Raw genomic sequence first — 22,400 nt, forward strand, 5'->3', positions numbered from 1 at the left:
TACTACAAGTACCCGTGGGCCTCCGGCCCTCAGTGCCCCTCCTGCCCCAAAGACCTGGCCTCAGGGCGGCTCTGGACCTTTCCCTGCAGACCTCCTGCCAGGCAAGTGCTTCCCAGCCCATGGGCCCCCCCGCTCCCCAGCTGTCTCTGCTGTCTGGAGGTCTCTAACGGAGGTCGGGCCTACAGCCCCCACGCCGAGGGCTGAGGCCTCGACTGCCATGCCAAGTCCCAACCCCTACCCAATGCTCCAGGCCGAGCCACTTGGCCCTATCTGTTTGGTGTATGAGGGTCCCACCTATGATTCATGAAAAGGAAGAAGACAGAAGCCGTGTTCTCTGTGCACAAAGCCATTCTAGGAACCACAGCGAGGAGCCACCCGTCACTGGAGAGCCAGGACGGAGCCAGGCCGCTAGGAGGTATTCCACTAGTAGGAACAGAAGTGCCCGCGGCTTTCTCCGTGGAAACCCCACACACGTGTGTTTTCTACCACTAGGAGGAGGGCAGAGGGGTCAGGGGGAGAAGGCGGCCTGGCTCCGGCGGACGGACAAGGTGGACCAGAGCAGGAGGAGGCAGAGGGCACTGAAGGGCGCGGCAGGTGAGGGTCCGACCTCCGTCAGGGTCCGGGCTTCAGCCTCGCCAGGGCCTCGCGTTTGGGAGGCTGATTAGCCGGAGCCTGTAGCTGGGACGGAAGAACAAAGCTGGGTCGGCTCGGCGTGCCCGGGCTGCGGGATCCCGAGCTCATTACACACCTGTTTGCACGTCCAGGCCTGGAATGAAATGTCGAGCTGCCGACGGCTTCCTACAAATTCCTCGGTGTTTTGTTTAAGGGGAAGAAATGCACCCAGATCTTACTCCGGGCCCTCCTTGCTCCGTCAGCCACAAAATAAATTAGACAGGTCAAACGTTGTAGATTTAATCTCACTGTGAACTGAAAACATAGTAGCTCTCCTTGCCATCGGAGAATCTGCGAGCGCGCGGTGACCCCCGGGTGAACCGGGGCGGCCGGCAGGTGCAGCTGTGGGGACTCAATGTGACATTCACGGCAGTTCTTTGTGCCCTTCTGAGAACTGCTGGGGAGCGCTTGGAACCGAATACTCCAGGGCTTTCCCTCCCCGGCTCACAAAGACCTGTGCAAGGCAGAGAAAAGGAGAAATTGAGAGAGGCAGGAGGAGGAGGAGAGAGAGCCGCGGGGGGAGAAGGAGCAGATTCTCCGGGGGTGGGGGAGGCCAGGGCGGTTCCAGTTAGGGGCAGACATCGGCCCAGGAGCCAACGGGGTAGAAAGAAGCGGCTGAAACAGGGCTTGGTAAACAGATTGCTCTCAGCTTCCCGGCAACACAGAGGCGGCACCTGGTCCCCGCTGGCCTTAGAGGCGGAGGGGAGACAGAGCGCAGCTCTGGGCAGTGGCGCTGGCGCCAGCTCGGTGCACAGAGGCCTGGAGAGTCTGGTGGCTTTGGGCCCGCGACCGGCAGGTGCTCCCAGGGTGGGTTCGCTGCAGCAAGTGGGAGCCAGTCCCCCAAGCCGCTCTTTCTGGGGAGAAGGCTCCCCTCCCCACCCTGCAAGCCACTCACTCCCCTGGAAACCCCCTCAGAAGGTGCCCCGTTCGGCAGGACCGTCATCAGGGCCTGGCCTCCGGAAAGGTCGTGGGAGAGTCAGAGCGCAGTTATGAACTGCTCTATGGGGGGATTTAGTTCTGCCCAGATGAGTCTCCCTCTCCGTGGGAAGGGGAGCCAGTGAGAGGTGAAGTCCAGTTTGAATCGCAGGGAAGGCTGGGCTCTGGGGTTCAAGATTGGGGGCTGTGTTGGCTCTCAGATGTGCGGTCCATTATCTGCTATTCTGGTCACTTAGCACCTACCCAACCAGGAGCCCTAGGACCATCACCTTATGCACAGAGCACTGGCCTGGGAGCCAGGGCCCCGCGTTTGAGCCTCGGGACCCTCACTAATACCTTCACTAACCATCTGACCAAACCCCTTCTCAAGTGTGAGCCCAGTTTCTATCTCTGGGCTGTGACACAGAGCCCTTATGGGCATCTGCCCCAGCACTTGAGCTGGTCTGAACTCTGTGGCCAATGGGCCACCCCCTCAGGCCTCCCGCAAGTCCCAAAGCAATAGGAAGAATCTGTTCTGAACCTTGGGGCCAGCCCCCTCCCCAATAGGGGTGGGAGGATCTTCTGATTTCTGATTTCTGAAGAGCATCTGAGGCTCCTATTTTTCTCTTCCGTGTCACAAGAGCACTGGGGCCACTTATTTCCCAATGACCTCCGCAGTTTCCGATTCAAAATGGTGCTCGCTGGAAACACCTTCCAACCCAGGAATAAAGATGCCACCAAAGTGGGGCAGGGGAGGGACATCCAGACGGGGTGCTGAGTTATCTTTCTGTCTCTCAGGCCCAGACAGCCCTTGGCAGGACTGGGCAGCACATCCCAGAGCCTCTGTGGGTGAAGAATGAAAGTTCTGTCGCCCTTGCTCACCTCCAGGATCTCCAAGATCACACGTTTTCCTGGGCAGGGGTGGGGCCGGAGTAGGTGCTCTGAAGGCAGCAACCTTGACTGTCTCACTCACGGCTTCCCCTGTGCCTGGCACAGACCTGGTGCTGTCAGTGTTTGTTGACTGACAAAATGACCTGACACTCCGCTGCCTCCATGAAGTGATGGAGGGATGGAGGAGGTGGTGCTGGTGGGGAATGGTATGCTCCTCCTGCCCACGAGGACAGTGAGGAAGGGGACTTTTCTCCCGTGGCTGGTCATTCGTGAGGCAGAGCTCTACCTTGGCCTGGAGAAGCCACAGAGACTCCAGCTCCTTTTTGGGGCTTTTCCTCTTGACTCTGGACACTCTAGGTCCATGCCCCTTTTTCTAGGCATGGCCTGAGCCACGGGGACAGAGTCCAAGTCTGCACACTCATCAACTTTCCCTGTGAGCAGCTGATTGGAAAGATTTGCCAGGGCCATGTGGGTCAGATTCCTCAACATCTTGTCCACATCTTTCCATGCTCACCCTGTGCACATCATATCACCAAGGGTAGTGATGACCACTAATTTGTGAATACCATGGGTTCTCTGGCCATGGGTAAGTGTCAGGGAGGAGTTGATCAGTCCAAGAGATGTTTGGAAGAATTTCTTTGGAGGCCCAGCCAGGGAGAAGAGGCACTGGCCAGGAAGCATCCAGAAGGGCTTCACGATAACTGGAGAAGAGCCTCGGAGCACAGCTGAGCCCCGCAGGTGCAGAGGGAAGGAGGATTTTCGTGGAGGTGCAGCATGAGAACAGGCCGTGTTCATGGAACATCTAGTTGGAACTTGGGTGTGAAGGTGTCGAGAGATGTTGACATGACTGTCTTGATGTTGCAGTTCTGCTCGGCGATGGGCATGAAGCAGGGACAGTAGGGTAACTTACAAAAACACTGCGGAATTATGGCAGGTGAGGACAGAAGGGGGTTTGGGTGCAAATAGCGGGCAGTTTCAGTGCCAGGGTCAGAAGTTCGCCTCTCCTGACTCCCATGGGCAGTGGAAAGCCCCTGAGATTTCTGAGCCTTCTGATTTCTGATCAGCCTTCCATTTTAGGAAAATTGTCAAAAGCGGGTATTGTATCTCTTTGGGTAGATTTGAAATTCATTGGGCAGAGAACTTAGTTGAGAGATGATTCCACCTGGAAGATTGGCCCTCAGTAGGGTTTCCTCTTCAACAACGACTCCTTCAACATCTTGGAATTTAGAATGTGTTAAGACATGCCCTCTGTCCCCTGTCCCCCCGGGGCAGACCTGAGGTTAGGCAGGACTGCGAGGTCTCCTCTAAGGAATGGTGTAGACCAGAGCTCAGCCATTTTTTTTTTTCTTGTAAAGGGCAGATAGTTAATATGTTAAGCTTTATGGGCCCTGCAATTTCTGTTGTAGCTACTTAAGCCTGCTGTCCCAGATGCAGAGGCACAGTGAGAAGGTGGCTGTGTTCCAGTAAAGCCCTACACATAGTGGGTAGCCTGGATTTGGCCCCCATGTCACAGTTTGTTGATTGCTGGGGTAGAAGGCCCAAGGGCTTCAGACAAACCCTCTTTTCAAATCATGATGCTTCGCTTGTCTGGCCTGCAGGGCTGTCCCTGGAGACAAAAACCTGCCCTTGGTCTGGCTGCTCAGATTCAGAGCCAGGGCTGATGCTGGCTTCTTCGGTCCCCAGCGATGGTGTCAGACCTGATGATGTCTGTCTTGACAGCCATGCTGACTAACTGAGGAGTGACTTGTAAAGCCAAAACATGCCCAAAGATGTTGGCTTTCAGGGTGCATTTATGTGGGCCCCCGAGCTTCCAACCACACCCAGCACCTCCCTGGTTCCCACTGCCTGTCATTTCACAAAGGGCACTTGCCAGAAATTCCTCCAGTGGCCACTGTTGACATTGCTGTCACTCTCTGGGGGGCGGGGGGTGAGTCCCCACCACCAATGTAACAGTTTAAAACAAGCTTAGAAATGCTGTCAACCTTCCTTTTGAGCCAAGCCTGCCAGGACCCGATTAAGCGGGGCTTGTAGCCGAAGCCGCTCTTTCCTTGATGACGTGTAGTAAGTGGCAGGTAATCCGCGTCCTAATCTCCTCGATGCCCCCAGAGGCTTACGGTAACTGATCCCCCTGTGAATGCCACGGAGTCTGATTGAGTTACCTTGAAAGGCCAAGGCTTCTTCCTGCTCCTTTCCTAAAGGAATGTAGTCAGATAAAGGCACCTTGAAGTTGGCCACGGTCTCCTGAGATGTTGCTCTGAAGGGAAAATTGGATTTCCCCTAAGCTGCAGCGAGAGGACTTTTTGATTTTCCCTGAAGTGTTTCACCATATGCAGCCAAGGCGGCCAGTGTGCACCTGTCTGCAGGTGGGGGGCAGGGGGTGGGGAGAATCCCGGTGGCTAGCCTGCTTCCTGTTGTGGGTTCTGCCTTTGACTCCAGGGTCAGAGCAACGCTGGCCCATGAGGAGGATTTCACGATCCAAATTCTGACTTTCCCCACCGCAATCAAGACCTGCCCCAGAGCCACGCTCCCGTGGACACAAAGCGTTCATGGCGCCCTGAGACTGGCACACGGGCTGAGCGGCTCGATGCAGTCCCTGGCAAGCTTTCCCTGCATCCTGGCCCCTCTAGCTGGGGACCCAGAAGCCAGCCTTGTCGAGCAGAAAGAGTTCTGGACTTGGTCCCTGGAACCTGGCCTTGGGCTTCTGACTGAGTGCGAACGTGCCTGGTGGGTAACCCGGATCCCGTGCCTGCTCTTGACCCATCTATAAACTGATGAATTTTAGTGAAAAGATCAGTCGGGTTTACAGTTGCCAGATTTAACAAATAAAAATACCAGACACCAAGTTAAACCTGAATTTCAGATTAACAAAGAATTGCCATTTAGTGTAACTGCCCCACGTAACATTGAGGACACACTTAGACTAAGAAGTTATGTTTATCTGAAGTTCAAATTTAACTGAGTATCCTGGACTTGATCCATCAACCCTCCTCCCGTGGCTTTCACCTCACCTGGTTTCTGAATCCACACTATGAAAAACATGGTTTGGATTTTGATAGCCTATGGCTTCAGGTAACCAACCATAAGCAAAGGGTAAGAGGGAAGTGTCTAGATAATTCTGGAAAGTACCAAAGAGATGCTCAGTGAGTACTGGTTGTGTGCAGGCGTGCATGGTCTCCAGATCTTCTCCAATTCGTCACCCACTGAGCCTTTGTAACCTTTATTTGCCCTTTGTTCTGTGCACTTTCCAGTGTAAGAGGACCCCCGAACACCCCAGACATACCCCATCCTTTCAAGACCTCTCTGTCTTTGCTCAAATGGTCCTCTTCCTGGCACCCACATTCCTCACACAGAAGCAGTATCACACAGGGAGCAAAACTGTGGGCTCTGAAGGCAGAATGCTTGGGGTTGGGTCTCACGTCTACCATCGTGGATCTTTGCAAAATTTTTTTTTTTTAACTTCCTGGGCCTCGATTTTAGCATCTATGAAATGGAGGTAACAATGAAACACAGCAAGGCTGTTTTGAGGCACAGGTGAGCCAATACATGTTTGGCATTTAGAACACAAAGAAAGTTCTTCTAATCAGGGTTCTTATTCTACTCCATCTACAAATCCCTAATCCCGGCCATCCTATTAGAGCCCCTCCTGATTGGCCTCCATGAAGCCCTCCTGATTGTCCTCTTCCTACAGGTAGAAGGCAGGCTCTCCCTTTAGCTACATTCCTTGAATGTATCCTCCTACCCAGAGCTTTGGGATAAAATAAAATGTGGTCATTCCTCTCCTAAAGATCATACATTCTGGGTGGGAAGGACGACTATCTACATGCTGCCTGATCCCCAGAGAAGATCCAAGACATCTCTGTTGACTGAATGAAGTAATGAATCAATTAGAACACACAGCAGCTACAGAAAAATTTCCAGGCAAGTTAGAGGAAGGATTGCTACCCTAGGGGGTGTTTTTATCTGGTGCTCCCACCATGTAGCTGGGAGGTCTAGGGAGGTGAACCTGAAGATCCCATCTAGCGCTGATCTGATCCATCGAGAAGGGGCACAGCTTGGTGTGGTAGAGAGAGCAGGGTATAGGAGTCCAGCAGAGGCATCCAAAAACCTAGCTCTGTTCTTCCATGGCTAAAGACCTATAGAACCTTCCAGTTCTGCATATATGAAAGGCAGGTAAGAATGCTTCCTCTTGGGGATGGGATGGGGAGGGTTTGGGTACTGAAGAGATATAAATACCGACAAAGGGCTGCACAGAGAAGGGGAGGCCATGCCAATGGGTACTGTCTGGTGTCTAGTTACTGGGTTTAGCTGATGCTGGGCCTGGGGTGCCCCCAAAAGGTCCTGTTTGAGTGCTTCCCTTGTCCACACAGATGCAGACACAGAGGTGGGGTGCTGAGAGTGAAGAATCTGGTAAATTCTCTCTCCCACTGAGCTTTTCCTGTGGCTCTAAGCCTGATATATGGTGTGCACGTTCCTTACTCCCCCAGCTACTCAACCCAAGGATAAAGGTCATTCTGAGCTTCAGTGGTTTGAGCTAGTAAAGATTTTTATAAAAACTCACTGTCTTGATTTGTGTTCAAGTACTTTAAAGTTCACATATTTCTTATTTGAACTTTGCTGGCTGTAGTCATTTCATCCACAATCAGCCTGGATTGGTTCTGCTTATTCAGAGCCCATCAATTACAGAGAACCGGACCAGAGCACACACCGCCCATTCATTGGCTTCGCCCCAGGCTAGCCGATTTATCTGACATTTAATAAGGAGTTTTAGATTTTGCAGCTTATCAGGAGAGCACTGTGCGAGTGCGGGCGAGCCAGTGAATCCCAAATAAGTGGGCTGCTCAGGAATCTCTTCTTTTTAACCCGTTCTTTGTCATGAATGGGTTACCTTCTTCAGTTTTTACTGGGCCTTCTTTCTTTTCTTCAAATTGTTTCTGGGTTGTTTTATTTATTTATTTTTTTAAGATTTTATTTATTTGACACAGAGAGACACAACGAGAGAGGGAACACAAGTAGGGGGAGTGAGAGAGGGAGCAGGCTTCACACTGATCAGGGAGCCCCATGTGGGGCTTGATCCCAGGACCCTGGGATCATGACCTGAGCTGAAGGCAGAGGCTTAACAACCGAGCCACCCAGGTGCCCCTGGGTCGGTATTTTAAAATCACTTCCATGTTGAGAGACTGTGGGGAGAATTCCAAATCCAGCTTCGACATAAGCAGGGAAACTCTGGAATTGCAAACAAGGATTGGGGAGCTCTGCTGCCCAGCAAAAACTCCAGTCAACAGATAATGCTGGATGCGGATGTTACGTATGGGTGTGGCAGAGATGCGGTCCCTGCTCTCCAGCGACGCAGAGCCGGGAAAGCAAGGCCTGGATGTAAATAACATAAATCCCAGGGGGACTGAGCTGCCGCTTTAATAGGGGTATAGACAGAGCATAATGGGTGTGGTGGGGGAGGGGGAGAGATTAATAATCTCCCTGATTTGTGCTGTTCATTGGAGGCTCAGACAATGATGCACATTTACACATTTGACTATATAAGGAACTCTGTTTTATTAGGCTAACTTCCTGTTTCTTTCTTTTTCTTTTTTTTTTTTTTTTAAGATTCTCTTTATTTATTTATTTGACAGAGAGAGATCGCATGTAGGCAGAGACAGGCGGAGAGAGAGGGGGAGGCAGGCTCCCTGCTGAGCAGAGAGGCCAACAGGGTGCTCAATCCCAGGACCCCAGGATCATGACCTGAGCTGAAGTCAGATGCTTCAACCCACTGAGCCACCCAGGCATCCCTACCTTCCTGTTTCTTTTGAACATCCAGACTAACATGTTAAAACTATTTCTTCCTTATGATGGTCAGTTTGGTTCTCTTGGGCACTTTGTGTATGTTTAAGCCGCCTAGCCTGCGTTTCTATCATAAATGCTCTTGGAGACGGAGGTTTCACTCAGTGCAAGAACAGCCGGCGCGCAGGGCATTTTGGCAGGAAGAAATGGCCTTTCACTGGCTTACTCTACCTGCTTTCTAGGTTTCTTCTTCTCTGGGATTTTCACTGTCATCTTAGGTCTTTCGAGTAATAAGTTCAGTATATGTCCTGACAGACACATACAAAAGTGTCTCTTCCCCTAACCCCGCACTAATGTTGGTTCCTGTTCCTCCTCTTCCTCCTCCTCCTCTTTCTTCTCCTTTTCCCCAAGAAAGCAGAATTGTGTAGGTTCCTCTGATGTCCCTCTCTAGCACCATCAGAGTTTCTACCAGTTTGGTCCCTGACCATCACTATCCATTAAAGACTCAGGTTCTCAGCAACTATCCCTGAGATCCTAACTGACGAGGGTGAGATGGAGCCCATGAACTTTCATGTTAATGGAGGCCCATGTGGCTCTCACACGTGTCAGAGCTGGGGGACAAAGTCCTGTGCATCATCTCTCAACAGCCCCATCCAATCCGAAGCTTGGTGCGGACTCCTGCACCTCCTGGCAGAGCACCAGCTCTGGGGATGCAGCTGCTGCCCGCACAAGCTCCCAGGGATGACCCACAGACCCTCAGAGCCAGCGTGCCCAACAGTGGCTGCGTCATCTCCTCCCTCAATCTTTTTTCCTCTGTGCTCCCCACGGGAGTGGGCATTGGCCAAGACAGATACCTCCTTCTCTCTTCTTTCTCACACCCATTAGCTACTAAATTGTGAGATTCCTTGTCAAAGAAGAGAGAAGTCTTCATCCCATCTGTTCATGTAGCTCGACTGCCGCTTCGCTGGAACGAGCCATCAGCACCGCTCACCTCCGCCGGCCTTCTCGCCCCAGTGTTGGCAGCACATAATCCGTTCTCTTCCCTGAAGGCAGAGTGGATTTTTCTCCTAACTGGCCAACCTGATCTTGCTGCTTGCCAGCTCAGGTCACTCAGATCCCAGAGTGGCTCCCCACTGCTTTCAGGGTGGAGAACATCCTCTCGGCCACAGCTTCCAGGGCCCTTTGCTCCCCACTCATTGCCTGCTTGCCCATCCCCCTCTCGCACTGTGCTTCTCCTGGTCCACACGCACTAGGCTTCTTCCAGGACCTCACACCACTGCACTCACTCCTCCAGCCCTGCTGTCCCTTCCGCCTCAAACACTGCCCCCTTTGTCACCTGCACAGACTTCCTGTCCTCACTTCCGGCTTGAGTTGGCTGTCCCTCCTTCTGAGAAGTCACTCCCCACCTCTCTAAGTTAGCAGACTTTTCTTGCTCTTAACAGCACCTACCACCTTGATTTAAATTGCCCAGGTGCCTCACTCTTACCCCAGTGGACCAGACCCCAGAGAGGCAGGGTCCCACCAGCTCCTGGCACCAACCCTGGCAGGTGGGGGGGAATCATATAAAATGGCTGATTTTTGACCTTCAAAAAAATAAGCATTAAAAAAAATAATAATAAGCATTTCATATGGGCTCAACCCAATCCTCGTCATTCATAAATTTTTGTCAAAAGAAGATATGAACACTGTTCTCTCTTTGTGTTAATTAGAATGTTTGTGAACGAGGGCAAAGTCTGTAATGGGTATACGCTTTTGAACATAAATTTTAACTGGTGGCACGATGCTCACAAAAGACCCAAACTGGATTATATGAAGAACGATGCACAGCCTCACAAAGGAAAAGACCCCATTCCTTCCCCAGGCATGAGGTCTCACACCGGAGTGACATCGAAGAGGACACTGGGGGTTGGGGGCTGGGATGGTGGGAAGATCTGCTTGAACAGGACCTCAGAGAACACTTCCCTGCTTTCCTGGAGTCTACACCACCAGACGAAACATTCAGGTGACGACATTCGACAAGTTACAGTCTTCTTTGCAGGCTCCATTTTCCCTGGTAAAAATGTGATTGGTGAATACTTTAGAAACACCCTTTTTATTTTCAAGATTAAATATTCCCAATGGCCATGTTAGTCTAGGAGAGACTTATTTGACTTCTGAAGATAAATGACTAATTGGCTGGCTTCTGTTTCCTTTCTGGCCCTATTGCATTTGCTGAGAAAGTATAGATCAACAGAAGCATCTTTTCCTCAGATTTTAGTTAGCAAGAGGCTGCCATCTATAGATCTTTGACCCAACTGCACTGTGTTTTAAGAGGGTGGAAAGGCAGGGCTGTGGCTCTGATGGGCTTTTATGAGTTTCCTACCTGTCAGCTCTGAGGATTATGGTGGCAGGTTTTTAATAGGCTTTCACTTTTAAATTAAAGTTGTTTTATTTTGCAGACAAGCTCAATGTGCTTACAGTAAGACTGAAGGATCATCTAGTTCCTGTTTTGCAAAAGAAGAAACGGGTTAGCCAAGATTGAAGGACTCTGGCTGCCCAAAGTCGCCCAGGATGTGAGGACGGAGCTGGGACTTGCACCCAGGCTGAATGCTCATCCTGTCCCCAGCATCTTTGCCTTCTCAGGGCAGGAAAAACAAAGTTCTGGGCAGGCAGGGGCGCTCGCCTGGCAAATTGAGTCTGGCCTGAGGTCAGTGCCACCAAGGCTGTGTCCTCCAACCGCCCTGTGGAAATGTTTCCCATTTCAGAGTTTGTTCTTTATAGCAGTGACTCAACCCCTTTGTCTTTTAGAGAAAGTAACAATAATGACCATGGTGATACTAAGAATTGCATAAGCAGAGTTGTGCCTGGGAAATAAAATTTATAATTAGATTATTTTCATAAAATGCATCTGAGTTTAGCCACAATATTATAGAAACAGGAGTAAAGCTAGCTGCGTCTAATGAAGGGAAAGTGGAGGGACAACACGACTTTAAAAGAGCACATTCTACAGAAACAAAGGGGCCCGCCCCATCCCCCCCACCCGGGCTGCCCTCAAGTTTAAGTCTACTGTGTTCCGGCCAAAAATGAAATGCCTGCTCCCAGCTCGCTCCCAGATGCCAGGCCCGCGGACAAAGGCCCACTTGTTCCTTGGGACACGTGCCTAGCTGCCTTTTCAGGGGGAGGTTTGGAGGGCACCCGTCACCTGCAGCTCGCCGGAAGAGGACGCACGTCACCGGGACGGGCCCTCCCCGCTGCCGGTGCGCTGTGCGGGGGTTACTCGGGTTTCCTGCCCCACCGCCAGCCTGGGACGAACCCCGCTGGGATAGGAAGGGCACCGGGCACAGGGGATTGGCAGTCCCGCGATGAGTGCGCGGACGGCCCGCGCCGCCTGCGCTCAGCCCCTCAGGGCAGCTCCTGCCCTTGGGATCGGGAGGGCCCAGGGTGGGCGCACTATGACGGGCACAGGGGAGGGATCCTCGTGGAGACTGTTGTGCCCTGGCGAAGGTAGGCACAACCCGTGGGGTCAGGCCCTGCTCTCTCCCCACGCAGCGAGTTCTACTTTCCAGGGCCCTTCGCGGTGGCCAAGCTACAGCTCTTGTCATCTGCCACCTCCGCCTTGCCCGCCGGAAGCTCCCGGGCCGAACTCCCCGCTCTTCCTCCTGCCCCCGCCGGCCCTGAGCTGCCGTCTGCGCGCGCAGCGAACGGAACTGCCTGTCGGGGTGGCCCCGCCCCTTCCGGTTCCGCCTTTGATGCCTGGTCCCCTTTGTGGACTCACGTGCGCCTGCGTGCTCGCCGTCCGCTGCTTGTCGTTGGGGGTCCCGGGCCACCGTCCGTCCTCCAGAAGCCTTGCCTGGCCACCGCTCCCGGGGAGGACTGCTTGCTCGTGTCCTTCCATTCCATAACCCTGTGATGGGGTGACGGCCCCTTGCACAACCCTGTGATCTCTTGGAGGACACGGACTGTGTCTGTCTGCTTCGCTGGAGCCGGGCTGGAACCGGGATCCTGCGGCAGATCCGGCGCTTGGAAGCTTCTCGTGACTGAATGAACGAATGGGGACGGGGGCGTTCGGAGCAGAGACTGCGCCAGGGCAAGGCAGCTCGTGTCCTGGGCTTCCACATTTGATAGCTTTAGGGCAAGGGTGGGGAGCCTTTTTCTGGGGGGCCAGGTAGTAAACAGTTTAGGCTCTGTGGGCCAACGACTCTGCTGTAGCTACTGAGCCCTGACGTTGTAGAGCGAAGCGAGCCGCAGACCGCATGCTAACAAAGGGGCGCAGTTGTGGCGCAATAAAACCGTATTTACAAACACAGGCGGGAAGCTGGATTTAGCCCACTGGCTATAGTTTCCTGATCTTTGGCTGAGGATTTGGAATGGAACCCTATGCTCCAGGACAGGGGTGATGAGTGGCTTACACTGGGCTTATACTCTCCTTTTCTTTCTTACTCTCTTCCTTAGAGGGAAGGTCTCAGAACTTCCTCCAGTCTTCTAGCTAGCTTTCTGGATATATTCTGCATTTTGTTGTCCAGACACCTGCCCTGGGTTATTCTAAGAGGACCCATCCCTACCAGAGCAGAAAGAAATAGGCTCCAATCATCTGGTCTCTCCCACACATCTGCTTGGTAAGGTTCCTCTCCCCCTCCCCCAAGCCCAGTCTTCAGGGCCTTCCTGCATCTTCCATGCAGAACAATGGCAGCCCCAGCAGAGCTCCCTTGCTGATACCTAAGCCTGCATCACAAACCGTCACAAGCTGAAAAACCACAACAGCACGGTTTTTTTCTCAAGGGCAGAGCTCAGCTCTCCTCCGCTTTCCTTGACAAAAGCTGGGTTGCTAGAAGCCTGGGGACTGGAGTCTTGTAGAGGCTCATGGACTCTCCATCTGGAGCCCAGGCCAGGAGGACTCAGTCCCCAGGAGGAAGAGCAATGGGAGCCCCATCGCTATCTCTGTCTCTTATGGTGCCGCCACGCCATCTCTCCAGCATGGTGACTTCTGTCACCATATTTCTTAATAGCAGCCCAGGGATCCCAAGTTGCCCGCCCCAGAAGAGCCTGAAGAAGCCACGTCACCTTTTATGACCTAGCCTTGGAAGTTGTGCAGGGTTACTTCTGGCACATTCTATTCCTTGAGGTAGTCTTAAAGTTCCACCCAGGCTGAAGGGAGGTGAATTGGGGAAGGATAATCTTCTGTAAGAGCATGCGGGACCATTTTTAGGAACTAGAACCCCCACCCCTCTGCTTCATGGATCCCACTGTGTGCCAGGCCCTGCACTTGTCACTTTGCTATCTACTTACCTGGACAGACGTGTTATCAATGCCGGTGTATCTGTAACATCTTACAAAGTCCTTTCCTCTCCTGAGTCCTTATTACCTGCATGCAAATTTTGTTTTGAGTGTTTCCAGTTCTTTAAGAGGCTCCACGTGGTTTGGCAGGAAAACCAGCATGTGCATCCCTGTGGGTGTGAAGGACATGAGTCTTGGGGGTCTGCGCTTCCTTCCAGGGTGGGCGTCCTTCCAGGGTGGGCTGGAAGGCAGCGACGGTGGCACTGGAACAGGACAATTCTCCTGTCAAGTCACTGTGCCAGTGCCGAGCTGGTAATCACTGGGGCGCACACAGTCTCCATCCCCCTCTGGTTCCAGGTGCCCAGGGTTGGTCTCAGGAGGTCGCTGTCCACAGGGACATCTAGAAGCCAGCTGAGTGGGCATCAGTGGAGGAGAAACTTCACCGCTCACTCCGCTCCTTTCTCCAAAGTGAATTGGTCAGAGCAGGAGGACACACCATCCTGTTGTGGCTCCACCCGCATGGGACCCTCCTTGTGGGGCGGGCTGGGGGCTGTAGAGCTGAGTTCACCTCAGCTCCTATTTAGGGCTCCTGAAGGGATGGAGGCCAACTTCAATTTCCATCTTATTTTTGTATTTCCTAGGAGTTTTTATTCCTGTCTTCCTTCTTAATTATTACAGCTTTGATGAGCAGAAACCCTTCAGGCCAGCAAGATTCAGGGGAATTATTAGTTCTTCAAAAGCAAGAACAACTTTATAGGCTTAAGAGACAACTCGAAGACCCCTTGCTAAGCCCGCTTGGTTTTACAAATGAAGAAACTGAAGGTCAGAGAAGGGAACCGACTTAACCCAAGGTCACACAGGGTGCCGGGTCAGGGTTTTGCCCCTGGTGCCTGCATCTCTCATGTGGCCTCTGTCTGGAGGGGGAGTTGCTCCCTACTTCTGAGTTTTCCTGTTGGCCCTACTGTGGGTTAGTTCTCTGCAGCTTCAGATGGTGTCCAGAGTATTCCAGCACTTTCTGGGCCACCAAGGATGATGGTGGCAACTCACACACTGGCCTGTGACTTCCCTTTGCTGTCTGTCAGATTACTCTCTTCTGTGGTACCACCTGGTGTTGGGGTGTGTGGCCAAAGCAGTGGTTTGATCCAGGAGCATGGGGGTCACAGTGTGGGCCCCCAGATGCTTTCACCGCCCTGCCTCACCACCTGCCCCCGGCAGCTGTGAAGCTGAGTGTTTGAGTGACCGACGGGCCTCAGGATGGAGGCTCTTCCTGGGCTGCCTAATCCCCTTCTTGTCTCTTCCTGGGCCTCCATGTAGCTCTGCTGTTAGACATTCCCCTGGATGGGCTGACTATGGCCGCGAGCCTGCACCTCTTCCTGCCACAAGCAGGGTCCAGGATTTCCCAAGTTTCGGTGGAAAGCACAGGCTCTGTTTTACCTGCCACTGGTCCTGGCTGCACAGTCTCCTCCCCAGTTCGTTTGGTTTGGGTGGTGGTGACGTGGAAACACAAGCTGTGTTCTACACTTTACGTACAGCAGCTTCTTAAATCCTCAGACCCTGACATCCCACCAGTCTGACGTCTCATGAAGATGGTCTTATTAACTTGGTCTGCATTAGAATCGCAGGGGCTACTTTTTTGAAATGCAGAGTTCTGGGCCCCCCAGGATCTACCACCCCAGACTCTCTGGGGACAAAGCCCAGAAGATCCGCACTTTAACAAACTCCTTGGACAATGTGTAAGTAGCAGGTGTTTGAGACGCTGCACTCAAGGAAGGCTGGGGAAGTCATTTGGTCTACAGCTGTGCACCTCGCAGAACCTGGCACTAACCAGGTACTAATAAACTGTTCATTGGACGAATGAATGATGCCCTATCCCTGAACTTGACCCTGGTCTGTTTGTTTGGGGACTTCCCTCCCAACCCATCCTTCAGACTGCTCGCCAGCTACTTGCACACCTAGTGCAGACGTGACAGGTAATGCTCTCTCCTGCTCTCAAATACTATCATGTTAATGCTGCTTCAGGTATAGTCAAGTTCAGGGAGATGTAACACATAATCTCAGGTTAGAGAGGTTAGTCATCTTTAAAATTATTGTGTGTGTGTGTGTGTTGCCTATGTTAAGTGTTTAAGGGGTTCAAAAGAAGGATGTCCTATTAAATTCGGAATTGTAAAATTATTGGAGGAATTAGCTGTCCCTAGCCAATATAAAATGCACAAATGCTTCATTGTCACCGTTTCACTGGCTGGACATAGAACACACATGATTTGACAGGAAAATGTTTTTAGGAGAGCTCACTGTGCTGAGGGAAGCACAGGCTGAGGAGGGGGCAGGCTGGCCCTGCCCCATCACCGGTGGTCTCCGGGTCGGCGTGGACGCCCAGTGGTGTGTTCTTGGAAGGCCTATAGTTGCAAAGATGTGGATAATTTATACGATGTTTAACTATCTTTTAAATAGCCAGTTTTTCTTGTACAGTGGCTGGGCTTCCATAAAACGGAGACAAGGCCTAGCCATTTGGCTCAGTTCTAGGGGGCCGGGGCTGTAAAGTTAATACCCTGAGAAATCTGTGGTGCTCCGGCATTAAACCCAACACGGGACATAAAGAACCAGGGCTGCTCTAAGCCATGGCGGTGGAAAGAGATGAAGCAATCTTTGCAGAGGAAAATCATCCTGAGTGGATGGGAAAGGGCCTCCGTGCACAGCAAGACGGAGAACTCGGAGAGAGATGGGTGGGCTCTGTACCCCGGCAGTGCGGCGGGGTCTCTGAGAAGCCAGCCACGGTATTTAACCATTGCAGGACCCCAACAGTCAGGGATGTATTGAGAGAGAGAGAGGGAAGTATTCGCGGGATAGTTTGATTCATGTGTTTATCCTTTGTGTGCTCGTTCTCGTGGCCGACTTGGCTTCGGGGAGAGCAGGTGCCGGTCCTCCCTGAAGACAGGCAAGGCCCAGGAGCGCAGAGAAGAGAAAGTGTCTCGGGCCACGGGGCGCTGCAGCTCTGGGTTCCCGACTGGGCTTCCAGGCCGGGAGGGCAGGGCAGCCTGGGTGCTGCGAGATTCGGACCCCGGCTCCTGACCATCACGCTCGATGCTTTTTTATGCTTTCCCAGACCACTTTTTCCCCGGGAGTGGGGGCAGGGGGAGCTTAGACAGATACAGAGATTTATCTGACCAAGGCACCTTCTGTCCCCAACCTGAGTGGCTAAGTCAGAGACCTCCAGGTCTGCAGGTATCACCTTCTCAGGGGGCCGTAACTGAGTGCCTCGGCTGTGACAGAAGTATCTGTGAGGACACAGAAGCTCTGTTTGGGGCAGGTCATGGCCGAGAGGCTACTGAGTGACCGGACACAGTCGAAGGACCAGTCCTGAGGGGGTGGTGAGGGACTGAGCTGCTGAGGAAGGCGGCTGGGGCCTCTGGAAGCCTCTGGAAAGTCTGCAGAGAAAGAGAGGCCCGGGTGTGCTCTCTCCAGAGCTTTCAAGGCCCCTGACCCTGGCCTCTGACAGAAGTACCTGATAGTTTCTTGTGCTCCTCCGGGACCATTGGTATTTCCTCCCGTGGTGCAAAGCCCAGAGGAAAGTGGAGACTGAGGGACGGGGCGCAGGGAGGGTTTGGGCTGGGGGAGGGGGAGCAGAGAGGGCAGGCGGGGGCAGAGTGGACAATGACAGCTGAGCGGCGAGCTGCAGGAGGGGCTGGGGTTTGGAGGCCAGCGGGGCACAGAGCAGGAAAAAGTCAAGGCCAGGATCCCAGATGTTGGAGTTCTTGACGCTCCCAAAGGCCAGCAGAAAAGGTGGGAATAAAAGGCCAGCAGGGCAAGTGTGGCCGTCCCCTGGAACTCGGCACCGCTTTCTGAAAGCAACCCCCCCCAGAAGGCCCAGTTGGGGTGGGGGTTTGTGTCAGAACCGGCTCCCTGACCCCAGGGCCCCCCAGCACCCGCAGACTGGAGATGAACAGCTGGGAACATGTGCTTGGGGCTGTGTTTCTCCACGTGCTTCCTCCTTCTGCTGACTTGCCCTCTTCCGGGAAGCCTGCTGGCCACCAGAGCACAGCTCGCAAGGTCTCTCTGGGGCTTCAGACCCTGGCCTCAGTTCTAAGGGGACAAATGCAGCTGCTTGAGCTGCCACCCCTTGCAGTCAAGGTGTGGGCTTCCCACGGCTCCTTGCCATTGGCCATCGCCTGGGGCCCCCAGTCTTGTCTCACCCGAGCAGGTGGGCTCCTAGAAGGGCAGGCAAGGTCTCCGGGAGCAGCTTTGCACTGTGAGCGCTACAGGCCGGGTGCCGGGGCTGCACGGTACTGCGCTGCCCCCAAAGATGGTGGTGGGGCATTTGGGTCACTGGGGGTCCTCGGGTCCCATAGGGACCAGGCTCCTGCTGCCAAAGGGCTGAACTCAGAACCCCTTCGAGGTCTGAATCTTTGCCCTGAAAAGGGAAGAAGCGTGTTCTGCAGGGAGATCCACCTGTCAGTGGGCTTGTCTCAGTATCTCACCGGGCACGGGGACCCTTTCTTCCTTACAAAACCCACTGGACGCCACTCTACTCTGTAAATCCCGAAATCTAACCCGTAACCCACAGATTCCGGCCAGGCTGGGGGTTAACTCCGGACTCCGAGAACCTGCTCCCCCAGGGAGCGTCCGCCGAAGGGATCAGTCAGGAATTCATAAAGTATTTATTGAGTGGCCCCCGGAGCCCCACCTCCCTTTCTTAAGGTAGAATTGAGGCAAAGTTTCCAAGACAAGCCCGCGATTGCGGCTGTCACCAAACAATGCCATATTTCTTTTTTTCTCTTAAATTCTAGGGATCATTCCCCGTAAGAGGGCAATTTGTCTGTCAGGCAGGCAAAACAGGGGCCGCTCCCTGCCCTCATTAAACTGACAGCACGGTTATTAGCCGAAAACGAAGCCCGCCCGCCATGAAGCTAGCCACTGTTTTATGGTGAGCGCCAGGGAGATATTTTCAGTAATTAATTTGATAAATATATTAATTATGAATTGAGTTGACAGTACAATCAGATTGTCAGCCTTCCAGACAGCCTCTTGTGATAAAGCTCTGTGATGAAGTGCTTGGATTTCAGACCTGTCATCCCGCGGGGCAGTCCCTTATCACCGTCTGCCCATTCACTATCATTTCCTGCGCGTTGTAATTAAATGGTAGCTTTCTGATTGGGAGTGACTCCTCAAACTTAATCTCTCTTTCTTTTCCAGCCCGCTGGGGGAGGGGCACAAAAAAGCCCTTTGTTTCAAGGGATTTTTAATGTTAAGAAGCAGTTTTCTTTCCCCCCTCCTTTCAGTGCACCTATCTGGTCCCACGGGGGCCCCTCTTGGGGTGGGGGAGGAGGAGCCTGGTGGGGGGGAGGGGCTCAGGCCACAGAGGGGCCATGAAGGGCAGGGGGGTGCTTACCTGTCCTCTGGGCAGGTCACTGCTCCTCTGTGGGCCTGTTTCTTCAGCTGGAGGAAGAAGGGGTGGGCCAGAAGGGTTCCGTGGGCTTCCCCGGGCCTGAAATTCTGGGCTCCTGGGGACTGAGCAACTTTGCAGGCTCCCCTGCCCTCCAGAGCCCTGGGAAGGAGAGAGGGGGAGGGAAGGAGAAGTGAGCCAAGTGTCAGCTGTATTTCTGCAGGACAGGTCATTCAGGGAGTCCCTTGCCAGCACTTTTTTCCCCCCTTTTGATGAAATTAATTATGAACACTGCCCGGGGTCATTTGACTCCGGAGATACATGTCAAGATAAAATATTTCAGAAACACTTATATTTAATAATTTAATATGGCGGTTCGCATTTGGGTGCAACAAAGGGAATTATTGGTAATTGCATATTTTAAAGAGACAGGAGGAAGCCCAGCAAAGTGGGGGGACCACAGGACAAAATGGGGAAGGTCGTCAGAGGTTTTGTTTTAGGGGGAGGATCTGTGTTATTTGGGTACCTTGTATGGAAATCAGCTCCTGACATCTTTTGAGGGGGTAACGTCCAGGGCCCCAGGTGGCCCGAGTGGGACAGAGAGAGAGAGAGAGAGAGAGAGGACAGTGGTCTGAGGGGTAGTTGTTCTCCGCCTGGAAGTCATAGAAAATCTGTTATCTGGGACTCAGAGGCTCTGAGGGGTCACACAGCTGAGGAACAAGAACCCCGAGAAGCTTGGTGCCCCCAGGTCGGGGTTTCTACAGAAGGAAGAGCAGTTCTGCGTCCAAATCCAGCTGCTGCTTGTCTGCTGTGCCTCAGTTTCTCTGTTTGCAGCCTGAGCCACTGAACTACCTACCTCAGACTAATGCTTTTCGGAGCCCCCGAATCCCGGTGGAAGCCGAGGGGTTGTGCGCAGGGGTCCAGCGGTGCTCGGTGGACATGCACGCGTGCGCGCACAAATGCCCAGACAATGAGCACCGGGGGCCTTGGCTGCTCGGCTCTCTCAGCCCTGCCTGCCTCCCTGGCTCCCTTGTGAGGCTCTTCTCCGTCCATGGCCGAGCGAGTGGCCAGTGCCCCCTCTGCAGCGTGGCACAACGGGTTAACACCCCACAAGGGCCCAAAAATCAGACTGGTCCCGCCCCTCCCCCGACTCGTCTTGTGGCTTTGGCCGCATCACCCTTCGAGGCCTGTGGTTTTGGCCTCTCTGAACTGTGGGCAAGCAACGTGCCCGAGGGAGCTACTCAGGTAGGTGCTTGTCCAGGCCGGGTGGGCTCTGATGCTCTGGAGCCTGCCCCCTCCGGTGAGGTGAGCAGGCCAGTCCCTTGCCTGCTCTGGGCCTTTGTCCTCTCATCTTTAATGTGAAGATGCGGCACTCCGCCGTTGGCAGTATCAGGGGAGAAGCCGCCATGGCCCGAGGTCCACAGCTGGACCATACTCAAAACTCAGCTTTCTCCAGAAACCACGCGTCCTACTAGAAAATTCAGTTTTTGTCTATCACCTAGAAAACTCGGGCCCCATTTTGAACAGAGCCTAGGGCTCATGGCCATGAGGAGCCGGGCTCAGATTCCCAAGTAGAGGAGCACACATCCCCCCCCCCCCCCCCCCAATTTACGGCTCCTACCCACTAGGTTGCACGCACGGAAGTCATCCTAGTGCAAGACGAACCGAAGTTATACCCTCCTGAGACCGCGGCTGGAGGCAAAGCCCCATAAGTAGGACAGAAAGTTGTAAGATGACGTAAGAAAATGATCACTCCCCCTAGAAGGATTTCTGTTCATGTTTCTTTCATGAACAAACGCACACTTACTTTTTTTCCAAAGTTCCAGATTGTGATCCTTTTCTTTACTTTTCCAAGAAAATAAAGGTACTAGGAGCACAACCAGAGCTGAGTATTTTCGTTTGTCCGGTCATACTCGAATCTGTATTTTAACATGTTCCCATTATATTTCAAAGAGGAGACATGATTGCTATTGGGGGAAAAAAAAAAAAAAAGGTAAGACCAAAGACAGGGTATTGTCTATTATCCTACCGTCTACCCCAGAAATGCTCTCGTCGGAGCCAGCCAGGTGTCATTTATTAAATCCCGAATGAAGAATCATAAGCTTCTTTATTTTATACCAGAAGCGACCGGTAAGTGGACGCAAATTGATTCTGGAGAGGATGCTAAGTGATAATCCTTCCCAGGTTCCCAGTAAAGAAAATATACCTATTTGAGGGAATTTTCAACTTGGGTTTGAACTTGCTGATGCCTTTTTAGAGTCCAAGTGGAAACTATGGAGCTTTTGTGTGTCCATCAGATAGCTTTGCTTAATGCCGAGGGAGGAATGGTAAATATGCAGAACGCTTTGATGTTAATACCGACCGGGCCTCCGGAGGGGCGGAGGAGAAGGCGGTTGACACTGTGGTTTTCATCCCTCGGCAGGGATCGAACGGATGCTTGAAAATAAATGGCACCTGTGGAGAAAGTGCTCTGTCCCTGACTCTGTCATCGGAGCCCGCATTCCCCACCGCCAGCTCGAGGACCCTGGGCTCCGAGCTCTGCCTGCAGGAGAAGGTGAAGGCACGCAGGGGATAAAAGGCAGTGACTCACTTCGTTTTGTTCTGTTTGCCAGGGAGTCTTTCTGATGAGCTCAGGCTAATCTTCTGCAGGCGGGGATATGAAAGGGAAAAGCACTCTCTAGAAATGAATAGACAACTCCACTTGGCTCAGCTGCCTGCCTCACCGGGCCTCAGTTTCCCCATCTGTAAAATGATGGGGTTGGGCTAGTTGAGGTCTGAGATGCTGTTCTTTGCCATTGTTTAGGAAGAGGAAGCTGTCAGAGTGACCCCTGGTTGGGGATGGGCAGTGGGCAGCTTGTGCAGGAGCAGGACGGACCCCTGCGGAGGGGTCTGTCTCAGCCTCCCTCCCCCAGCCCAAGAGCCAACCTCCCTTCCCGGTGTGATGCGGTTGGAGAGGGAAAAGTAGGACACAGAGGGGGCGCCTGGCACCACCCCTGCAGAGGCTGTACTGCTGTGGGGGGCCCTAGGGCTCTCTCTCTCTCTTAGCCAGGGGATTCCTCTTCTGCTCCGGGAAGAGAAAATGGGTCTGAGAAGGAACCATCATCCTACAAGGCAGAAGACCACTCCCAAACCAGCTGACCTTGGCTGTGTGCGGGTTGGACCTTTGCTACGTGACGCCCAAGGCAGGGCCTCTACCCAGCCCCACCTGCTGTCTGGGCCACAGCATGACTTTCCGGGGCCCTGAGCTCCTTCGTCCTCCTGGACCCTTTCCTCCCTAAAAAATACAGATTTTGTTTCACAATTGCCTCAGAATGAAAGTGACTAGGGTCCGGGCTGGATTCATTATTATATATCCCTTATTCTCAGATTCATTTCTCTTTTCTGATTTTAAGAAAAAATATTTGTGTGTGTGTGTGGGTGGGTGGGTGTGTGTAGACCCTTAAAAAATGTCACAGGCCCTGTGTGTAGCGAATACGTTGACCACACTCACGGTGCTCCCTAAGAAGACATCCCT

The 22,400-nt window shown here is 53.0% G+C and overlaps 1 protein-coding gene and 1 long non-coding RNA gene across 2 annotated transcripts; one reads left to right on the forward strand and one right to left on the reverse strand.

Moving 5' to 3' along the window:
- Positions 1 to 923: 923 nt before the first annotated feature.
- On the reverse strand, positions 924 to 12,350 carry LOC116573724. The gene is made up of 3 exons (XM_032314014.1): positions 11,435 to 12,350; positions 10,131 to 10,303; positions 924 to 1,126 (listed from the first exon to the last, which is right to left on the reverse strand). The coding sequence occupies exons 1-3, from the start codon at positions 12,348 to 12,350 to the stop codon at positions 1,037 to 1,039; spliced, it is 1,179 nt and encodes a 392-aa protein (XP_032169905.1). The 3' UTR covers positions 924 to 1,036.
- A 165-nt stretch (positions 12,351 to 12,515) lies between these two features.
- Positions 12,516 to 22,166, forward strand: LOC116573725. The gene is made up of 4 exons (XR_004278957.1): positions 12,516 to 12,848; positions 15,058 to 15,334; positions 21,309 to 21,440; positions 21,913 to 22,166. It is a non-coding gene; the product is annotated as an uncharacterized LOC116573725 (long non-coding RNA).
- Positions 22,167 to 22,400: the final 234 nt, after the last annotated feature.

Source organism: Mustela erminea, chromosome 14, assembly GCF_009829155.1.
Source record: "Mustela erminea isolate mMusErm1 chromosome 14, mMusErm1.Pri, whole genome shotgun sequence".
Taxonomy (NCBI): Eukaryota; Metazoa; Chordata; class Mammalia; order Carnivora; family Mustelidae; genus Mustela; species Mustela erminea.

What these genes read in the sequence shown, in the direction of transcription:
- LOC116573724 (XM_032314014.1), bottom strand. Translation starts at nt 12,350, where the DNA reads ATGTGGAAGCCCAGGACACGAGCTGCCTTGCCCTGGCGCAGTCTCTGC. An exon ending in CCTCTTCCGGCGAGCTGCAG is followed by an intron (nt 10,304 to 11,434) that starts GTGACGGGTGCC and finishes CATTTTTACCAG; the next exon opens with GGAAAATGGAGCCTGCAAAG. An exon ending in TCCTCTTCGATGTCACTCCG is followed by an intron (nt 1,127 to 10,130) that starts GTGTGAGACCTC and finishes TGCCTTGCACAG; the next exon opens with GTCTTTGTGAGCCGGGGAGG.